This window comes from Notamacropus eugenii, chromosome 4 (assembly GCF_028372415.1).
Source record: "Notamacropus eugenii isolate mMacEug1 chromosome 4, mMacEug1.pri_v2, whole genome shotgun sequence".
In the NCBI taxonomy this organism is placed as follows: domain Eukaryota; kingdom Metazoa; phylum Chordata; class Mammalia; order Diprotodontia; family Macropodidae; genus Notamacropus; species Notamacropus eugenii.
In genome coordinates, this window is record NC_092875.1 from 8,435,075 (window position 1) to 8,456,487 (window position 21,413).

The 21,413-nt window shown below is 49.6% G+C and overlaps 1 protein-coding gene across 2 annotated transcripts in view; it reads right to left on the minus strand.

Annotated features, from left to right (window-relative positions):
• Positions 1-15,491: 15,491 nt before the first annotated feature.
• PPM1F (protein phosphatase, Mg2+/Mn2+ dependent 1F) overlaps positions 15,492-21,413 on the minus strand; it is a 37,466-nt gene continuing 31,544 nt past the window's right edge. For both annotated transcript variants that reach the window (XM_072599690.1, XM_072599691.1), the window contains exon 8: positions 15,492-20,693. In XM_072599690.1, coding sequence (XP_072455791.1) covers positions 20,386-20,693 — 308 coding nt within the window. In that variant the 3' untranslated portion in view covers positions 15,492-20,385. The remainder of the gene's footprint in view (positions 20,694-21,413) is intronic.

The following is a 21,413-nucleotide window of genomic DNA, read 5'->3' on the forward strand; positions in this document are numbered from 1 at the left end:
CCTGTTTGCATACCATTTGGGATGCTGAAGCCTTTCCAGGGACAACCCTACCACCTACACTTCCTTGGAGCCCTCAGAGAATTATCTCAGGTTCAACGCTACTCTATGGCACTCTTTAAACTTAGAAGCTCATGGGTCCCTGCTGGTGTGCTCCTCTTGACCAGTCAGATAATAGACACAATTAGCTCAAAGCAAAGGTACTTATGAAGTTGGCATAGTGAGCACAGTAGCTATACAACATCTCCCCCAAAACCTGGGACAAGCACACACACACACACACGTACACATACAGCATTGATGGGAATAGCGGGCACAGATTTCGAGAACACTGGTCTACATAGGGAGCATCTGTGGCCAAAACAAGGTGAGTCTCTAGAACAGCTAGATGCCAACATCTTTGCTTTTCTCACGACACCCTCATCTTTCTAGGCACAGCATCTCTACTGAGACACCTGGGCCTTCTCTTGGAGGCCTGATTTCCCACTGGTGGGGCTAACTCTTAAAATTGATAGTTATCTGTTTTCTCTTTATCAGGGTTAACTGTCCATGGAAATTTCTCCTCCACCTCCCCCCCCTCCATCTCCCTCTCTCTTCTTTCTCTCTTTGTCTCTCTGTCTCCATCTCTGCCCTCTCCTCTCTCTCTTTCTCTCCATCTTTGTCCCTATCTCTGTCTCTGTATCTCCTTCCCTCCCTCCTCTCTGTCTCTCTGTCTCCTGAGCATCCCCCCTCACTCTGCCCCCATGCAGAGCCTCCTGTTGGGAGAGTAGGTATGATGCAAGACACTATGGCCAATGAGGAGATGAAAAGAGAGCAAATCTCTTCCTTCCCTACCGCCTTCTGGGCTAGAGTGAGTTACACCACACAAAGCTGTTTCCTGCCTCTCCAGGTCTCTAGGGATTGTAAGCTTCCTCTTCTAAAGACCATTAGGGATGTGGCCAGTCTTCACCAGCCAATGGCAGGCTGCCCTTCCAAATCCATCAGAGGAAACCTCTTCACACTTTGCAAAGGGATAACAAGGTGCACGTACTTTCTCCTGACACTTCCTTTAACACATTAATGCCTCTTTCTCTCCTGTTTGCCCCTTTCTTTCTGGGATTACATCAGCTGGGATGGGGGTGGGGAACTATTGCAAGCACACTGTGAAGTTCTTGTCTTCATTTGGGCATTTTAAGACACTGCATTAACGCTCCTGTCCTTCTTTCTTCCTTTCTCTTTGGATGTAAGACCTCCATTCTAACAAATAATGAAGTTCCAGCAGAACAGTTCAGTGCTTTAGCCACGTCTGAAAACTTCCACCTCCCCCTGCTTCCCTGGTCCATCACCTCCTGCCAAGGCACAGGGGCCAGGCTTCCTCCCTGTCCTTTTGCTGTCGTGATGCACTCCTGCATGGCTCTGAGTCCTCAGTCTCTCCAAGTGCCTACCCTTCTGTAAACTGCTCCTGAGCTTTTCTAAATTTCTCTCCGTATCAGTTAATAACACTACCAGCTAGCACTTACAAAGTACTTGAAGGTTTACAAAGTCCTTCACATAAGTCACCTCACTGGATCCTCACAATCCTTGAAGATGGGTATACTGAGGCAGACAGGGGTGAAGTGACTTGGCCAGAATCACACAGCTAGGAAGCATCCGAGACTGGATTTCAACTCAGGTCTTTTTGACTGCAAACCCAGCTGTCTAGCCACTATGCTGTCTCGCTCCCTAGATTCAAACAAGTTTGTCCAAATTACCATGAATTTATCATGTTTGTTATTATTCATAATAACAGCTAACATTTATATATACCTACCACGTTCCCGCCACAGTGCTAAGCACTTTCACTTTGTCCCACAACTACCCTGGGAGGGAGATGCTATTTTTATCCCAATTTTTTACAACTGGGGAAACTGAGACAAGCAGAAGCTAGTCACTTGCCCAAGGTCACAGAGCTAGTATGTCTCTGAGGCTTTATCTGAACTCAGGTCTTCCTGACTCCAGGCCCAGCTCCATCTGCTGCACCACCTAACTGCCTGTCCTACCACACGGAAATATTACATTCGTTTACTAGTTTGCTCAGCTGTCCCCCACCTGAGGGAAACTCATCTTGTTTCCAATTCTTTGCTATAAGAAAAAACTGTTGCTGTACCGCTCTCCTGCACAAAGGTCCTCCCTTCTTGCTTTGGCCTCTTTGGGGGCACACTCAGTAACAGGATTGCTGAGGCAAAGTTGATGCATGCACTCCCGAGGACTTTGAGGGGACAGCTCTATCAACAGGTGCTTCCAATGAGTGACGCTTACATCGTCTGTCCTCTCTGTTCTTCGGGCACGTGGGCAGGGGCACTCTCAGCTTATCCTATTTGCTTTTCTTAGAGACTTGGAGAATTGATTCATACGATTGTTGATGGTTTAGATTTCTTCCTGGGAGAATTGCCATTGACCACCTACCTATGATGAAATAACTACATCAGGCTGGGAGGGAAAGAGCAATCGTTACTATCCATAATCACTCTTAAGCCAGAGGGTCCAGAAAATGGCCTCATAAAGGGGCCATCCCCTGATTACTTCTTAACAGGCCTATCCACTGAATAGGCATTACATCACTTTAAGTGAGTACCTGAATAGACCTTGGCCTAAAGGGGACAAGGTCTCCCATTGCATCCTGGGTCATCTCCAGTCATCCTGATGAATATCTGGTTACTGGATTCAGGTAGCTCTGAAGGAGAAGTGAGGCTGGTGACCTGCACAGCCCTCCCTCACTCAAAACAAAGTCAAGTGCAAGTCAGGTCATCATTTCTCTTCGGCAACAAAGGATGAACACAGACACGATGAAATAGTTTCTGTTCACTTCTATCGTACCAATTCCCTGAAATGTGTCTATATCTCTCTAAGTTAAGGATCTTAGATCTCAGCCCTTTATCAGAAAAATGCGCTATAAAGTATGTCCCCCAATGAATGGTTTTATTTTTAATTCTTTTTTATTTAAGGAATTTTCTATTTCCTTATTATGAACTTTACAAATATCAACAAACACAACTATTTCCCTGTGAAATCTAGCCCATGGCTTGCTGGTTATGGCCCACAGAAGCCACAGTGGCTAGTGGCCTTCCCCTGTCCTTGAAGTCTTTCCTGGGCTCCTTGCTCTGGGGTTACTCACCTTCTCAATAGGGAGACTGGGCTCCCCAGGGCTTCAAGTCCACCTGGGCTTCACCCTTCCAAGGAATAATTCTATTTTTGCTCTAGTCCTTTGGTTCTGCCAAGCTACGGGGAGTGGCAGGTTAAAAGATGTACCCAGAATACATTCTATCACCCCACAGAAAAGGGCATTGTAAGCAATAAGGAATCCTGGACTGAAGGAAGGCATCCCCCCACCCCCAACAGCTTCCTTTAAATGTTGTCTTCTCTGTTAAAATGTAAGCTTTTTAGGATAGGTTCTTCTTTCTTTCTGCCTACTAGCACACAGTAAGCGCTTAAGCAATGTTTGCTGGTGACTTGATTAGGGCAGAATCCAGTAACTTACTCCTCTGAGATCGATCACTTGGGAGGCTGTTAGTCAGACCTCCCTGGGACATTTACAGCTTCATTGGGAGGGTTCTCCTCTTGTTTCACCTTAGGGAGCACAGACTGGCTGAAGGTGAGAGGGACTCTCTCTCTCTCTACTCTTTCCCTGTACTGGAGGGGGCAGACACAGAAGTGGGTAGTCCCCTTCCAGATAGACACTTCTCTAGGAGGACATGAGTTCACTACCTAGAACAGAACTCCATCACCACCTCGAACCTGGCCATCCAGACAGCTTCAAGGCCAGCAGCACGAAGAGAACCTCAGAAGTCACCCCTTCAGTAGAGCCTCAAATTCTGGCTCAGTAGCCCCCAAACAGATTTTACATCCCCACACAGTACCAACCTCTGAGTCATTATGACTGCAGAGAAGCGGTCAGAGGATATCTTCCCATGCTCAAAGTGTGCATGTGTGTATGTGTGTGTGTGTGTGTAGATAAGGGCCCTCCCTCACTCATTCTCGGAAACAAGCCCACCCCTCCTGCTTCCACTGAATTGCCAGGAATGCCCTAAGGGGGCGGGATCCTACATACAGGACAAATAAAAAAGGTGACTTCATATGAAGTCTTATAAATCACCACTAAGTACAGCTTGGGATTTTAAAAATTGTTCATGTTTATTTCAAATCTACCATGGTAATTCCAGTATTCCTGCCTGCTGAGGCCCCCTTCTGAGCTATCTTCTAGCAACACTGGGCAGGAAGGCCTAAATTCAAGCCACGTGACCCTGGCCAAGTCACTTAACCTCTGCCTGCCTCAGTGTCCTTAACTGTAAAATGTGGATCACAACAGAAATACTGGAAATAATAGAAAACTCCCAGGGCTGTTGAGAAGATCAGACAAGGTTCAGAGGCCTAGCCCAGTGCTGGGCACATCACAGACACTTTCTGAATGCTTGTTTCTTCCCCCTTCTATTCTGGATGATTCTTTTCTCTACAAAATACATCACTACCACTATGCCTTGCACCCACCTCAACTTTCCAGACACCCCTCCCTCGACCAACAAATAAAAGGCCTCCTTTGTAATAAACAAGGATTAACCACACAAAACAGATCCACAAGTTGGCTGTATCTGAATTTACTGGGATGAAGTAAGATAATGTATTAACTTATCTTGGCCTGTCTCTGGTTTTTTGGACTTCAGAACTGGGCCTTTCCTAGTGCTGTCCCATCCTGGAACTTCCCTCGGTGTCTGGGGGCCTCCTCATTCACCCTGGATGGCAATGCCATCTCTGTGGTCCACTCACCCCGGAATATCCCCACACGAAGCCAATCTCCTTCTGCCATTGGTAAGAGCCTCCACTTGGTGATGGGGCCCAGGTTGGCCTGCCTTCATTCATTCCCTTCCCAGCCCTGTCCCTGACTCTGTGGACTTTAAAATCAGGCCCTGGGCACCTGGCACCTTCATTCTTTCTCTTATCTCCAACACTTCTGCCCTTAGAACAGAAGCTTCATGAGGGCAGGGCCTAGCACACAGTAAACATTTAATAAATGCATGTCTCCTTCCTTTCTTCTTTCCTGCAATAAACCTCATAGCTTTATACATCTTTTTTAGATGTTTAATATGTATGGGGTATTGAAGGAGGACCAGCACCTCTGCTGTGAGGGCTGCAGAGGGTTGTCAGAGCTGCTTACCAACCTTTGGGTCCCATCTCTCACCCAACTCTCACCTGTGGCTCCAGGAAGCTCGAGCAACATCTCGGTAGAAAGGCTGACCCCAACTGGGGTCTGAATTCGTCCCAACAGCTTGGTACATGGCACCTAGGCCTTGGGTGAACACATCCTGACTCTCTGGAGGCCACCAGAAAGAGAGACTTGTCTACTCCTGTAGTTCTACAGATAAAGTCAGCCCTGCAGCTAATTCAAAGAGGGTGCTTGGGCCACCCCTGCCTCCACCAGCATCTCCCCCATGGATGCCCCCATTATAGGTGACCTAGGTATTCACAAAATCTTGCTGCATTGAGAACAAAGAGATATCGGAAAACATAAGGAGAGGGTCAACTCCAAATATTGATAAAAAGAAAATTAAATCCATCAAGTTCTGTCTTTATCCACATTATTAAAAGGACACAACTAGAAATGGGCACCAACCGCATTCAGTTAAAGTAAGACATGAGGCAGAGGGACAAGGTTGTACGGATTGCCAGTTCCTGCCGTCTAGCCTCAGCATTCCAGATATAAGGGTCTAGTACCCAGGACTAACTGGGCAGGTAAGTGGCACTAGAGTGCCAGGCCTAGAGTCAGGAAGACCTGAGTTCAAATCCCACCTCAGACACTCACTCTGTGACCCTGGGCAAGTCACTCCACCCTGTTTGCCTCAGTTTCCCCATCTGTCAAATGAGCTGGAGAAGGAAATGGCGAAGCACTGCAGTATCTTTGCCAAGAAAACCCCAAATGGGGTCATGGAGAATTAGACATGATGACACAACATCCATAACTACACACTCACTCACACACACACGGAGTTGTATACCGCTTTAGTTGTCTGTGGAGAGGTCATCTCTCTTGGTCTTGAGAAAGGGAACCACAGATGTCACTACCAACAGCTGCCACTGTACTTCCACGGGATGACTGCCACCCTCTCCCTCCTCCTCATTTAATTTTCTCCCTCAAAACTCCAGCTGGATGTGAAAACTTCTTTCCCTCCAGTCCTCACCTTCCATTAGCTTCCTCTTTTTCCAACTAGTTCTCCCTCACTTCGGTCCAATTCATGGCCTCACCTCCCTGATGTCACGATCCTCTTTGAGAAGGAAGGACAAACAAGAGGTAGAAAAGGACTTCCAGCTGCCCTGTCTTTGGGGCCAGGCAGAGACTTGCCAGAGTGGGGGGGAGGAGGAGGAGGAGGAGGAGGAGGAGGGTTGGGGCTTCATCCTCTTACCTACAGGAGGGGATTATTAACTTAACGTAAACTGAAATTTATTCAATTCTCTGATTTTCATAATTTCTAACTTTGTGTTTGGTTGAGGTTTTCTGATTTGTTGCTTTTTTATTTTTTAATCTCATTCCCAAGTGGTTCATCGATCTCTCTTCTGTTAATGAAACTATTTAGAAATACACATTTTCTCCCTCAAAATTATTCTGCCTCCATTTCGAAACTTGTCTCATTCTTGTTATTTTCTTTGGCGAAATTATCTACCGTCTTCATAATTTGCTCATAGAATCTAGTATTAACATTTAAGTCTGAATCCTTTCTTCAGAGGCCCTTTATTCACTGTAATTTTTACTGTCTGTTCATTGTTTAAGGTACACCTAGCTGAACATAAGCAGTCTTTTCTGAGCACAATAACTCACCATTCTTTGGCAGCTCAGTCTCACCTCACATAAAAGACCCTCCTGGCCTCCAATGCAGGTGGCCATTATGGGGGGGTGGGGGAGGAAGCCAGTAATGGGCAGTTTCTCATTATCACCCATGAAGGTGGTTCTTATCTCAGTGGTCAGTCTGCCTGGGTGAGATACTAATAATTATTCTAAGGATGACCTCTAAAGAGACTACTCTTCTCATGGGGGTAGGGGATGGCAAAGCCCACTCAGCCTTTCTGCAAAAGGGAGAAAAAACTGTCGAGCACAGATCACACACATCACACGTGCTCCCATGAGGTTATACTTCAAAGAAAGCTATGAACTCTTAACATGCCCACAAAAAGAGCACCCAAACCCACTATTTAATTACACAAGCCTTTCTTCTACTGATTAAAGGAGCCTCCTCCAAACAGGGGATTCACTGCTAGTTTCAGCAGCCAGGGCTTGGCTCATCATTTATCATCACTTTGATAAGTAGAAACTGGTATCTTAGCAGCGCTTTGAATTGTTGGTTTCTTAATTGCCAAAGTCAGTGGCCTTTTCCTACTCTCCCTGCTTTTTGATAACTGCACTGTTAGATAATATTGATCAAACACAGCCAAATCAAGCCAACAAGCATTTATGAAGCACCTACTGGATGCCAAGCATTGTGCTAAGTGCTGGGGATACAAGGAAAGACAAAATCAGTTCCTACCCTCAGGGAACTCAGTCTATTGGGGGAGACAATATGCAAACAACTGTGTATAGACAAGACATACATGGGAGAAACTGGAGATAAATAACAGAGGGAAGGGACTGGAAGGAAAGGAGGCTGGGAAAGGTTTCTTGAAGAAGGTGAGATTTCAGCTGGGACTGGAAGGAATGGGGATGAGCAAGGGAAGAGTCCCAGGCGTGGGAGACAGCCAGAGAAAATGTTGGGAGTGGAGTGTCCTGGGCATTCACGACAGCGTTTTTCCTTGGTTTTTCTCCTGCTTGGCTGACATTTTCTGAATTCTCATCAGGGTCTGACTTACCAAACCTGGGTGTCCCCCAAAACTCTGTTGGGCTGTCTTCTCTCACCACTCTCTGTGATCTCATTGCCCACCCCCACTCAATTATCCATCTCATGGCAAATGACCCCCAAAGCCACATATAGCCTGTGGTTCTGGGAGTGGCCTCCAACCTTCTTTAATCTCCCTTTGGGCTGGTTCACTCACCCAACCTGTATTCATGGTGTTAAGTCAGAAAAGTTTATTAAACAGAAAAGAAAGCAAGAAAAATTCAACCAGAAGCCTGGGACACTCTCCCACCAATGCCACAGTGTCTATGGGGCAGACCATACATAGCACACAGGCCCAGCAGTGGGGGCCACACATCAGTCCTAGCATATCACAACTCTGGACTGCAGGCATTCATGACCCTGGTCTCCCCTGGGGGCAGTCATCTGTATCATAAGCCAAGGAGAGGAGAAGCCAAGTCCATCTTTGCTTAGTAGAAGGTCTTCTGATACATAGTTTTCCTCTGAAAGGCTATTTTTTCGGTACCAATCAGAAAGAGGCTCCATTTCCCATACATTTTCAGTCCTGTGCCTAAATAACCAATTGCCACCTTGAAATCTCCACTTAGATGCTACATAGACATGCCAGATTCAACACGTCCAAAACAGAATTCATCACTTTCCCCCAAACCTCCCTCTTCCCAGTTTCCTCATTAGACTGAGACTTCCTTGAGTGCAGGGACTGTCATTTGCCTTTCTTCATTTAACACAGTGCCTGGCACATAGCCTGGCACTCTAGATAAATGCTCATTGACTGACTTGCTGATTTCTATGGCACCAGCATCCTTCCAGAGGCATCCTTGCCTCTTCCTTTGTCCTCAGAACTTTTCCCAATCCTTTACTCTTACTTATTCTGCCTCCAGAATCTCTGTCTCCCACATCAGTGCCCTTCTCTCTGCCCCTCTTGCCATCCCCCCGATTCAGGCACTTGTCTGTCACTTCATTCCCTCGTAAATGGTGACTCAGACTTGTCTCTCCCCATGTGGTCACCAAATGGATACTTCTGAAGCACTAGTCACTCCCCTACTCAGGAAGCTTTGATGGTTTCCTATCATTTCTGGAATCAAACACAAACCCCTCTCCTCACATGTAAAGACTCTTGCAATTTGGATCCAGGCTCTCTTTTGAATCCATTATCCTTCCCCTCCCCCCCAATAAACTCAATAATTAAGCCAAATTGGTCTCCTTGTCCTTTGCAAGACTGTGACCCATTCTGGAATGTTCTCTCTCCCCAATCCCACCTCCCAGAAGGGTGCAGGGAGAGGGGAAGAGAAAGAAGAGATAGGACCATGCATGGGGTAGAAAGGATGGTGATGAACAAAGGAGAGCAGAGGAGGGACTGAACCACTCAACTCCAATTTTGCTTCCGTTTTCTCTTTAGACTGGGAACACTAAGGCATCCTGACATTTCAGAGTCTGGGTGATGCCTCAAGGAGCAAAGAGTGACCTTTCCAGCAGAAAATTGGTACAAGGACTCAAGTAGCAGTCATAATAAATATGAACTTGAATGTGATGGGACCACTGCTGCGTAAGAACTGAGTTGAGCTGAATCTACTCTCTCCAAAAAACATGGTGGCGCATGTAGGGGAGAGATATGGGCAAGGAGGGGATGTTTGCATGTTTATTCTTGCTTTTGTAAAAGCGATCCCATGGTAAATAGTTAGGTGGAACTAGGCTGCTAGTCACAGGCTCCCAATGTTGGGCAGAGCATGGTCATGGTAGGCTCAGTCCACTGGCAATGGAGAAGAGAGATCCCCCACCCCTGAGATTCTAGAGGGCTTGGAAGGATAGATGGAGCTGACTTGGCTAGGGATCTAGAACACACATGCTACAAAACTATGCACACAGAAGAGATACTCAATGCAAATAAAAGATAATCCCTGTGTGCACATACTGTATAAGAAACAGTGTAAATGAAGGTACTGGGGATGGTGTGTGTGTGTGTGTGTCTGTGTGTGTAGGGGGTGTCAGAAGATGGGATTTGAGCTGAGTCTCGAAGGAAGCAGGAGGCAGAGGGGAGGAGAGGTCTAGGCACAGGGATGGCTGGTACAAGGGCATGGAGTTTGGAGATAAGGGCCTTGTGCCAGCATCACTGGATGGCAAAGGATGGTTAAGACCCCCAGAAATAAGGGAAGGTGGCCCTGGGAGTGGAACAAGAGGCTTAGGTTGTGAAGGAGAAACAAGATTTGGCAGCAACTTGGGTGGGGGGGGGGGAGTTTGGGTGAGGAGGAGAGGGTGCCATTGAGGTTTCTAGCCTGGGGGATGTGGGCAACGTAGGATGTTCATATCCTTGACAGATAAAGTGGGGAAGACAGGAGAGCTCTGGGGGGAGGGGAGGAGGGCAGAAGAAAAAGCTTTGTTTTAGACAGGACAAGTTTGAGGTGCCAACAGGGACACCCAGTCTGAGGGTCCCCAAGGGGGAGTTAATGATTTGAGATTGGAGGTCAGGAGGGAGGTGGAGGCTGGGAATCATGAGCAATGGGGGTGATATTGGAACCCATGGGAGATGATGAGATCACCAAGGGAAATGAAGAGAGAGGGGAGAGAAGAGAGCCCAAGAAAGTCCAAGGGGACACCCATGGCTAGTGGCTGGGATCTGGATAAAAAACTTGAGGAGAGGTCAGAAAGATGGGAGTGTCCTCTCTCTCCCTCTCAGCCCACTCCTCCTCTTCCATTTAAGAGCCATTAAAGAGATTTTCCTGACTGCACAAATCCAATCGATTTATGTCTCCCCTCACTCAATAAACTCCAGTAGCTCCCTCCTTTCTGCAGGAGCAAATACACATCGCTCCGTTTAGCATCCAAAGTCCTTCCTAACATGCCCTCTCCTACCTTTCCAATCTTCTTATGCCTTGTTACTCCTTGCAACAGGTTGTGTTCATCCTTTGTTGCTGAAGAAGACCATGCCACAGATCCAGTGCCCCCTGGCCTCCTGGCTGTTCCCAAACAAAATCCATCTCTCTGTTCTGGGCATTCTCTGTCCATCCCCCATGCCTGAGACACTCTCCCTCTGCTGCTCTGATCATTGACCTCCCTGGCTTCCTTCAAGTTCCAACTAAAATCCCACCTTGTACAGGAAGCCTCCCCCAGCCCTCTTAACTCTCAAGCTTGTCTGCTAATTATTTCCCATTTGTCCTGTATAGAGCTCGCTTTGTATGTACTGTTTGCATGTTACCTCCCCTATTAAATTGTAAACTCCTTGATGGATGTCCAGTGCCTTATTGCCTGGAACATAGTAGATGCTCGATAAATGCCGATTAACTAACCTTCATAGGACAGTATTTCTAGGTTGGAAAGGAGTGTGGAAGCATGCAGGTCTAGTTCAACTGAAGTTGAGAAATAAGTATTTCTCAGGTTTTAAGTCCTTTCCAGGTTTTTTCTTTAGGAAACCACATAAAAGGTTAAGAATAAAAACTAAGACCTGAAATTATGGGTGGAAACCAAACCTGGAACAAAAAATGCCCCTCACGGGGTTACAATCACTGCCTTGGCCAACCCCCCTTTCCCCCACTCGAGAAGACTGGACCTACGGTCATTCCCTTGCCCATTCGGAAGGGTCAGGGTATGGATTAGAGGGTGGAGAGCCCTCTGATCCCTTGAGGGGAGGGATCAGGAAGGAACGGAGTAGTTTTAGGAGAACACTAAAAGTGACTGCTTTTCTATTAAGTGGAACAGAATGGTAGTTGGGGTACAATGCTATTCCCAAATTGCGGTTCATTGTATTATCACATTTTCCTTGTTCATGGTTCCTATAAATGTTACTCCAAATGATCTTTGTTAGAGAGACATTGAAGAGCATGAGGGTGGGGGTGCGGAATTCATCACTTTGGACATTTTTCTCTCCAAGCAAGAAATGCTTCAATTTAGAACAATGTTAAATGAACAGTTACTTGAAATTAAATAAACTAAAATTGTCCAAGAGGAAAGGACAGTGTAGAATTGAACCAGTTTACCCAAGGGGTCAAGATGAGGAAGGGGAAAGAATGAAGACAGCGCAGGGGTGATAGTGGGGGAGAATTGAGGGGTAGGGGAATTGGAGGTCATAGTTATGACCAAAAGCTGGAGTAGGGATCATAAGATGGGGGAAAGATGAAATGATAAAAGATCTTGAACAGAGAGAGGAATTTGAGAATTCATGAACATAGGAGTAGAACACTTGTGGGTGGTGGCAAGATCGTGTGTCTGAAGTGGTCATGGAAAATGAGTCAGTTAAGGAACTGAGATATGAGGTATCTGAGGAAATATCAATAAATATATGTAGGAGTTGGGGAGGAGAGGAAGACTGCAAGCCAAACATTAAACTCATGAGGAAGAGAGGAGAATATCCTGGGAATTGGTAGATAATAGTCACCAAGAGCTGGGTTGGGTGACAAATGCGAATTGAATGAAACTTGAAGGAGAAGCTGCAGCTGAGATGGTGATAGAGGGATAGCCTGAAGGGGCAGTGGGAAACAAGAGGGATTCCAACTCCCCTGCCCTGAGTAATGAGTCACAGAGGAGGGTAATAGTGTCATTGGTCCTGAGAAGGGTGCTTAGGGGGGCTGTGTTGTGCAGAGGGAGCCAAGTCTCAATGAGATCCAGAAGAGGGAAGGAGTAAGAAAAGAAAAAATTTAAGATGAAAGCTAATCTGTTACCTATGGAGCAGGCATTCCAGAGAGCACAGAGGAAGGGCTACTTGGGGTCAGGTTGAGGGGGATAGGAGTGAGGGAGCAGCCAGTGGGGAATGGGAAATGGGATTTGTACAATGGCAGCTGATGGAGATGGAGAAGAATATGATGGGATGAGAGCATGCTAACCATGGCGGAATGAGTCCTGGAAGACTATCAATGGCTGGAAAGTGGCCTGTTTGGGGAGGTGGGTGATTAGACCGCTTAAGGCCCTCCATCAAAATCCAGCCTCAAGGTAGGTGGTTTTGGCCTGTGAGGTCCAGGAGGAGGTACGACTGAAAGGCAGTCACCTGCACAGGAGGCAGGAGCTGACAGTTCTAGGTAGGTTTGCTTTAGGAACCACCAGAGCTCTGGAGAAGGGACTGAGGCTGGAAGCCAGGGAATGGGAGGTGGGTGAGCTGGTTCTGGGCTGACTCAGTGTTTTTAGAAAACACTTGTGCCTGAAATGTGCTGTCCCCTTCCGGTGGGCCCAGGGAATTCCGGGCTGACCCAAGAGTCAGGCTTCTGATCTTGCCCAGCCAGCCTGTGAGGTCCTGGACAGTAGGACCTGGGGCTCTGGCCACTACAGCCTCACTGGTCTCTGGCAGGGGATATCACTTTAGGAACCCAACCTGCCTTCCTGGCTTTCCATGAGAGGGAGGAGGCCTCTGAGCTGAGGATCCCAAGGATGGGGTGGTACAGGCTCCCGCTGCCTGGCACCCTCCCACCCATTTCCTATTCTCTCTCTGCTGTCTCCGAGCACTAATCTCAGACTTCAAAAGCAGCTCTGGGGAAAGCTGTAGCAGCTTAGAGCAGCAGTTGCTGTGACACCACTGTGTGGGGGCATGAGGCGGCTGCTTCAAGCTGGTCCTGGGAAAGACACCCCCTGCCCCTCCCCCACAAGGACAAAGGCTTCTGGAGAGCAGGTGTCTCCCTCTCGTGTTCACCTCACTCAGGGACACCACCCCCTCAATGGGCCCAGCCCTGTGCTGGACACTTTGGAACCTCAGAGCTGAAGCCCCAGCAGCCATGGCAAAAGCCTTCATCCTTCGGGGCCATGTTACCAGCCCAGTGACTACCCCAAGGGTCCTGCATCTGGCCCCTCAGTACTAGGGACATTCTTCTTCCCAGTGTTTAACTTCTAGTCCTTCCCACCCTCCCACTAGGGGACCTCCCTCAGGCACCCAAACGCCCAGTTCCTCACTGACTCATTTTCCATGAGCTCCTTCCCCACCTTGCCTCAGCCACATACAGAGCTGGTCATACCCACGTGTTCAGCTTAGAAGTTCATAAACTCTGAAATTCCTTTATCTAGTCACAATCTTCCATTATTTCACCTTTCCCTCTGCCTTTGGAACCCTAATCCTGTTTTCAGTCATAACCATGCCCTCCATTCCCTCATCTCCTCAGCCTTTTCCTAGACAATAACCCCTGCACAGACTACCTTTCCCTCCATTCCCCATTTTGACCCCTTGAGTCTACACTGTCCTCTTCACTGGACTCCTTTGTCCCTTTATCCTCTCACTGATCTTACCCTAACATTACCTACTGCCTTCAGACTTGTTCATATGCTTAGAAACAAAACAAGAAACTATCATAAAACCACAACTGGGTCCACCCCAAACTTATGTTACCCATCCTCAACTGGGCCCTCGCTGCTGCACAGCCATCCTTCTACTTCCCTAACTGACTCACCACAGTGCTCCTCCAAACCACCTCATCCTTCCTCAAGCTTGCTATGGCACCCCCTCCTCCCACTTTCTCAGCTGCCTATGTGTACACAGTAGGCACTTAAAATAAATAATAAAAAAACTAGGGAGACCATCAGTGAGCGGGCCCATTCACACAGTCCAGGCTCAGTACTGACTCCTCACTCTATTGCTGTTAAAGACTCCATGGGACCATTACTACTCAATGGATTCAACCCAAATCCCCAAGATTGGCAATCTAGCCCCAACCTATTTTTTGAGCTTTGCATCCTTCAATAAAGACTTCAAGGGCACCTCCTGGGTGTACCCATGTTGCTCCTTCCCCACTCCTTTTTCCACTACCTCAAGGTCCAGCATAAGCACCACCTCTAAGAAGCCCTCCTGGATCACTGCTGTCCCCCCACTTCCGCAGCAGACAAATACTCCAGGTTTTGGGAAGAGATTCCTAAATGAGGAAGCAGAGGACACCCCCTCCCCAATCCAATTAAGGATTTGCACAGGAAGGTTCTTAAATGTGCAACTGAACTGAAAATGACAAGGGATAGAAGAGATTCCAGATGGAGCGCAGGGATAATCTGTTTTCTTCCCAGGAGCCTGACACACAGTAGGTGCTTCAGAAAAGTCACTAAAGATCTCTGGCCTCTGACTCAGAACAGCTGGGCTCAAGGACAAGCTTCATCATTGCCACCTCCCTGGGCCTCAATTTCTTTATCTGTCCTTCATCTTCCAGCAAAGGACTGAGTAAGATCTAATTTGGAAGGGCTAGCGTTTTCCTTCTGCCCCTGCCAAGGATCCCCCAGTAGCCCCACCTCACCACTTAGTGGAGGCTACGAAGGAGTTCAGTGCCTGGTGTTCTTTGGGGCAGGTTCTCTGGCATGAGAAGGGGGAGTACTGCAAACCCCCAGGGCCCAAAGGAGGGCATCCCTGAGATGCCAGTTCCTCTGGCTTATCTTTCTCTGTCCCAAGAAAGATGTGCTTTCCCTATTTCCCAGAACAGACATTTGTGACCAGCCTCCCTTCCTCAATAGGCCTTGCTGCTGCCCTGGAGGAATCTGACATTATGCCCCTGTCCCTTCAAGTGCAGTGCCAACCCCACACCCCTTAGGTTGTCCAGATAGGCTAACATGAAGAGTGAGTCAGTGTGTGACTTGCCTCCCACCTGCCTACTGGGTCCGGTCCTGTTTGCCTTGAAAAACAGATGGTCACCCTGTTACAAAATGACTGTGGGTTAGTAGAGAACTGAAGACACCCCAAAATTCAAGGACCCAAGGTACCAATACTCCTGTTTATTAATACTTTGTGCCAATATAATCCAAATGGCAGAGGCACTTCCCCCTTTCCTTTGGTTTTGACAACTGTGCTCCCAATGAGACATACACACAAGAGAGGGAGAGGGAAAGGGAGAGGGAGAGGGAGAGGAAGAGGAAGGGGGAGGGGGAGAGGGAGAGGGAGAGGGAGAGGGAGAGGGAGAGGGAGAGGGAGAGGGAGAGGGAGAGGGAGAGGGAGAGGGAGAGGGAGAGGGAGAGGGAGAGGGAGAGGGAGAGGGAGAGGGAGAGGGAGAGGGAGAGGGAGAGAGAGAGAGAGAGAGAGAGAGAGAGAGAGAGAGAGAGAGAGAGAGAGAGAGAGAGAGAGAGTCTGTGTCTGTGTGTGTAGTGTGAGCAGCCTCTGCAGCTGCAGCGGGGGGCCAGCCCTGAGATGCTTCTCTATAAGAGGGGAGAGTGACTCTCCCCACCTCAGGGCCAGCGCACAACATAAGCTCTTTCTGCACAATAAAGCAGCATCACAGAGAGCAGAGTGTTGCCATAGTGAAGAACTCCATACTCTGTCCCAAGATCTATGCACATGTATGCAGAGGCATCAGCCAATAAATAGGGTAGGAACGAGAGCCTCCACTGGCCGTAGGAGCAAGGGGGATTTATTGGCAAAAAGTACTGCCTCATGCCAGAGCCAAGGCATATCCAAGCTGGGGAAGGCCTGAGGCCAAGACCATCCTTTCCTAACTTTGTTGGTAAAGAAATTGGGGCAGGGGGTGGAGGGAGCGGAAGGGGTGCCTAAGAGAAAGCCCCTGGGCCCCAGCTTGTAACAGGAATGGAAGGTCTCCAAGGCCTGCTCCTCCGGGGGGGGACAAACGGAAAATCAGATTCTCTCAGTACTGTGCCAAATGGCTAGGGCCCCTTTGAATACTGACTGTATATGATAGGGGAGCAGGGCAGGGAGCCCCAGCCATTTAGTCTGACCTTGTGTGGAAAAGCACTGTCCCCAGGAAGAGCCTCTACCATACCTCCATCAGGTCACTTTATCCAGCCTCCAAGTGAAGTCCCCCATCAGTGGGATACCACCTGCTGCCAGAACCAACCAGCCCATTTCTGGACAACTCTCATGTTAGGCATTTTCTCCTCTCATCAGGCTGAACTGTCTCCTGTCACATCCACACTGTTCCTAGTTCTGCCTGGTCTAACTCTTCTCACATGGCAGCCCTTTGTCACGTCCCAACCTCTGGGCTCAAGATTCTTGATTCTTGTACGGCTCGGTCTTCAGACCACTCTCCATCCTCTGTACACCCTCCAGCTTGCACATGTCCTTCCTAAACATGGTGTTGGAAGAATCCCCGACACTCCTAGATCCATAATGCTTCTGGCCAGGGTTCCCCAGGACCTCCCATGGCCACAGCTGGGCCTGGACACTGAGGCAGGAAACATGTTTGTGAACAACTCCTTTCATCCACAGGAATGCCAAGTGAGGCTGAGGAATACTTAGCCCTGGGCCAAACAGCACTTGCATTCAAGGTTGCCAGCTAGGTCTGAGCCCATTTATATTGTTAGCAGATTCTATGGCCAGGGAATGGGCTGTTCTCTCCACGTCCCAACCCCCCACATTCCTGAGGGGCCAACACAGCCTTTATAGTCCAAGTTCTGCTTTGCTTTCTCATCACACACACACACACTCTCTCTCTCTCTCTCTCTCCTCTTCGCTCTTTCTTGCCTTCATCCAGTCACCCAGCCATGCAAGGCCTTGGGGCTCAAGGCTGCCAGCCCTAATCCATAGTCTGGCTGAGTCTGGAGGCAGCAGGGAGCAGAACTCCCAGGAAACTCCTTCACACTACAGATGAGGAGGCACAGGGTCTACCAGGATCAACAAAGGCACTGTGGGACACTGGACACCGTGCCTGAATCAGTACCAGTACCATCCTGAGTTAGCCCCTCCACCATCTTGACACTGGGGGCAGAAGGGATGGAAGTGGCCTCACTGTGGGCAGAACAACCCTTGGGACAACACATCCACCTGAGCATGCACCTGTCCTGTCTGTCTCCCATCTCCTTTACAGGTGGGGTCTCTCTCCCCTCCTACCCTGCCACCCTGAAAAGGCATCAAAATTAGCTGTACCTTAATAAAAGTGTTGGGGGAGGGGGGCACCTGGCTCCTAGTGTTTGGTATTTCTGTATAAGGAGCTGACATTTGCAGCTCAGTCTCCCAACCCACTTAATTTTAAAAATAGACACTAATAATACTTAATCATGCTTCTCTACTGGAGGCAGAGATGCTGCACAGAGCGGTCCTGAACAACTGCTTGGCACTGGGCTGGGAGGGCCCAGTCCTAGGTGGTGTGAAGACCCTCGGCCTCAGTCCCACATGACCACCAGTGCTTCCCAGGACCCTGTACTCAGGCTGGAAGGGGCATCAACTGACAGAGACAGATGCCAAACAGCTTCAAACCTAAGAAAACCTCCACTTTCCCTAGTGCTGATCGAGAAGCAGCAGCAATGACGTTGGGCAGGGCGGACCTGGCCGGCCCCAGCCTGAAAAGGCACCGAGTTAGGATGCTGTGGTTGGGTTCCCAGGCTAGCCCATCAGTTCATTTGAGCCAGAAAGGCTTTCTCCACAGCCTTCCTACAGGGTGGAGGCGGAGCTTGGATTCTCATGGCCACAGCTCCAGCAAATGCTGATGAGAAGGTTGGAAGTGGCCGCTTTTCAGTCCTCCCAGGACCAGGGCAGGGTGGGGAAGACAAGGCAAGGGTAGCATACTGAATGATAAGTGGGTGATGCATCAAACTAGCACTAATAGGGTATAAAGGGTCTTGCAAAGAGCAAATGAGGTGTTGGGGGACAGGGAGTGCAGACTGAGGATACTGGGGCTCTCTCCTTTCCTTCTCTCTGCCACAGCAGCCTGGCTTCCAAGATGGACCTGGCAGGGCCACTCTCTTGGACCCCCAGAGGACAAAGGAAGGGGAGGGAGCAGACGTAGTCCTCGTGAGATGAAGCATCTGTGAATCAGCCATTCCTCATGAGGCCCATGAGCAAACAACGAACCAGTCCACAGTAGTCAAGTGACTGGCCAAGCATTGTACCCGCTGTTGTCGAATGGCTCCGGGGTTCAGCATGCTGAGTGACCCATAGAGGAGGGGAGGACACGGATCCCTAAATGCACGCTGGGTCTGCCCATGGAGAGGCTTCAGAACCAAGAACAGGGTGAGCTCAGCCAAGGCGGCTGGGGCCTGGCCTTGGGCAGAGGGGTGGGCATCACTGGCTGCACTTGGACAGCTCTGCCTGATTCTCCTGGGGCTTCCCCTGAGCTGACATTCATCTTCAGGGCACAGGCCACTGGAAAATGGCAAGGAGGGGGTGAGTTTCCCGTTGTTTGAGGTGTACCTTCCAGTGTAGATTCTTGGAAACCCTTCCCAGCCCTTTCTTCTGGGTCACTGAGAGCATGGACATCCAGATTGGGTGTGGGGACCATGAAGTTCAGCAGCAAACCTGGGAGGCGTCTTTTCTCCTGGTTTGGCCTTCTCCCCTGGGGTTTTAGTCTCCACAGTGAACTCAAGGGTTTGACCTATTGGGTCAAAATGACCCTGGGAACTGCCACGGGCAGGACCTGAGCAAAGGAAAGCTGTCAGCAGAAGCAGTGGTTTTTCAAACAAAACACACAGACCCGAATCCATGGAGCCACGTCCTTGAACTCTGGGTCTGGAGTTGGAAAGAAGTCTGCAGAATCATTTGCATCACTGGGAAGAGGAGGAAATGGGCCCAGGTGGGGGAGGGGAGCAGCCCACAGGGAGCTGGAGCATCTGGCACCTCCAGGTAGATCAGAACCTTGGGAGGAGGAGGAACCTGTGAGACTTCATTCCTGGAGGAAGGATGGCCACTGGTCAGGGAGATGGGCGGAGAGATTCCTGTAGAGGCTGGACTACATGACTTCTGAGTCCCTTCTAGTTCTGTGACCCCCTACTCCAAGCCATTCATTTCACAGGAAAGGAGAGTGTGGTGTAGAGGAAGGGAGGGAGCTATCCAAGATTTCTGGGATAAGGCAGGTGGGTGACAGAAGGGGCATGGCCAGACTCCTCAGGTCATTCCTAAAAAGCTCCAGGGTCCTTTTCTTCCTTTTGGTGGATTCTCCCACTCCTGGAAAATCCCTGGTCTCTCCCAGGGCCATTCCTCAGTAAGGCTGGATTCCTACCCATTCCCTCTGGGGGCAGGGGGTGGCGGGGCACGGCACTGTGCCCTGCCGGAAACTGTAAACTGTGCACCTGGTGACTTCCCGTCTGGGACTGCTAAAGGCACTTGGCGGGATGGAGAAGCCACCTAGAAAGGCTTTTTTCTTTTACATCCTCTTCTTAAAATAAAACCGCTGCAAAGTAACACTGTCTAGGAAGGGTCTGCCTTAACCTTTTCAGCCCAAAGCCAAGCTCCCAGGGCACCTGGCTCGGGCTGGCACACAGGTTGGCACTGACCTTGGGGAGTGGCTGAGGGCACATGGGCCTAACTGCTTGTCTTTGGTCTGTTAAAGCCTGCCCGGGTCTGCCCCAGGGCCAGGCGCGTAGGAGGCTGAGAGAGCACTCTTTGGCAATAACTGTTAGGGACCTTTCTCTCCTGAGAATTCGGGGATCATTGACCTAACTGAACAGGATGGAACCCAGTTTTCATAGCTTAGGGGGGTGCTGGACATGAGACCCTGGGAAAGGGTTAGTAACACTGGAGGAAGCAACCACAGCTAGCCCTAAGTCCTAGTGTGGCCCCTCATTCCCTAAGGAATCCTGGGGTTGGAAGGTGGGGGATTCGGGGGAGGGGGTGCCCAGGCCGTGGGACCTCCCAGGGCCCTGGGCTGCGGTCCAGACTGCCATTCTGGGGCCCCAAGAAGGCAGAGGCTGAGGCTCCCACACTCAGGACCTACTAGGCATTTGCTGCCTCTGGAATCCAATCTTTGACAAGCTCCTGGGGGTCCCTGAGGAAGACCACCAGGACCGTGATATTGTCACGAGATCCCCGCTCTCGGGCTGCTGCCACCAGCTCCTCAGCAATATGCAGAGCACTGCCCTCACTCTGGACCAAAAGGTCCCGGACCAGGCCGGCCACCTCCTCATGCGGGACAGAGTCGAAGAAGCCATCACAGGCCAGGAGAAGGTAGTCTTCTGTACCTGTGAGCTCGTGGGAGGCCACGTCAGCCTCACCAGATATATAAGGCTTCTGGAAGGCATCCCCTAGAATGAGGAACCAGATGATCACCAAAACCCAGCCTGCAAATTCCTCCTCTCCACCTGCCCACCCACCTACAGGCCAAGCAATGCCTTGTCTATGGTCCCTTCTGCAGGCCTTGAGACCAGTTGAGTGCCAGTGTTGCTGAGTGAGGGTCACTTCCCCATGACCGTGACTGTCTCTCCTTGGGGCCTGGCACATATGAAGCCTTGATGGCTCTAGCCTAGGTGGCCAGGGTGGCCAGACAGGACTTGGAGGTTTCTCCATTCCAAGGGAGGGCCCCACCTGAGGAGCCACTTGGTCCAGTCCTCTAGCCTTCCTCAGGCTCCACCTAAAAGCCTCTGCTGCACTGACTGGGAACTGGGGCCCTAATCTTTCCCACCTTCACTCACCACCCCCCAGAACCATTTCCATTCCTAGAGCTACCAAAATGCAAGGATTGTCTCCTAGTCCCCCCTCTATCACTGAGAAAACTGAGTGAAAAGGGGATGTGGCTGGGTCCCTCGGGTCTCCGAGCTGCCCCTCGTCAGCCAGCCTGTTTCCAGAGAGCGTCCCCCAATGACCCCAACCCAGTCAGACTTAAAACTGAGGGGTGATATAGCAACCTGATGACTCGTGTCCTAGTCAAGGTGATGTGTGAGTGTCACGTGGGGTCCTCAGAGCTCAAGGGCCTCAGTCTGGGGCTCAGGAACAGGCTGTGAGGGAAGAGGGGCCGGGGGTGGAAG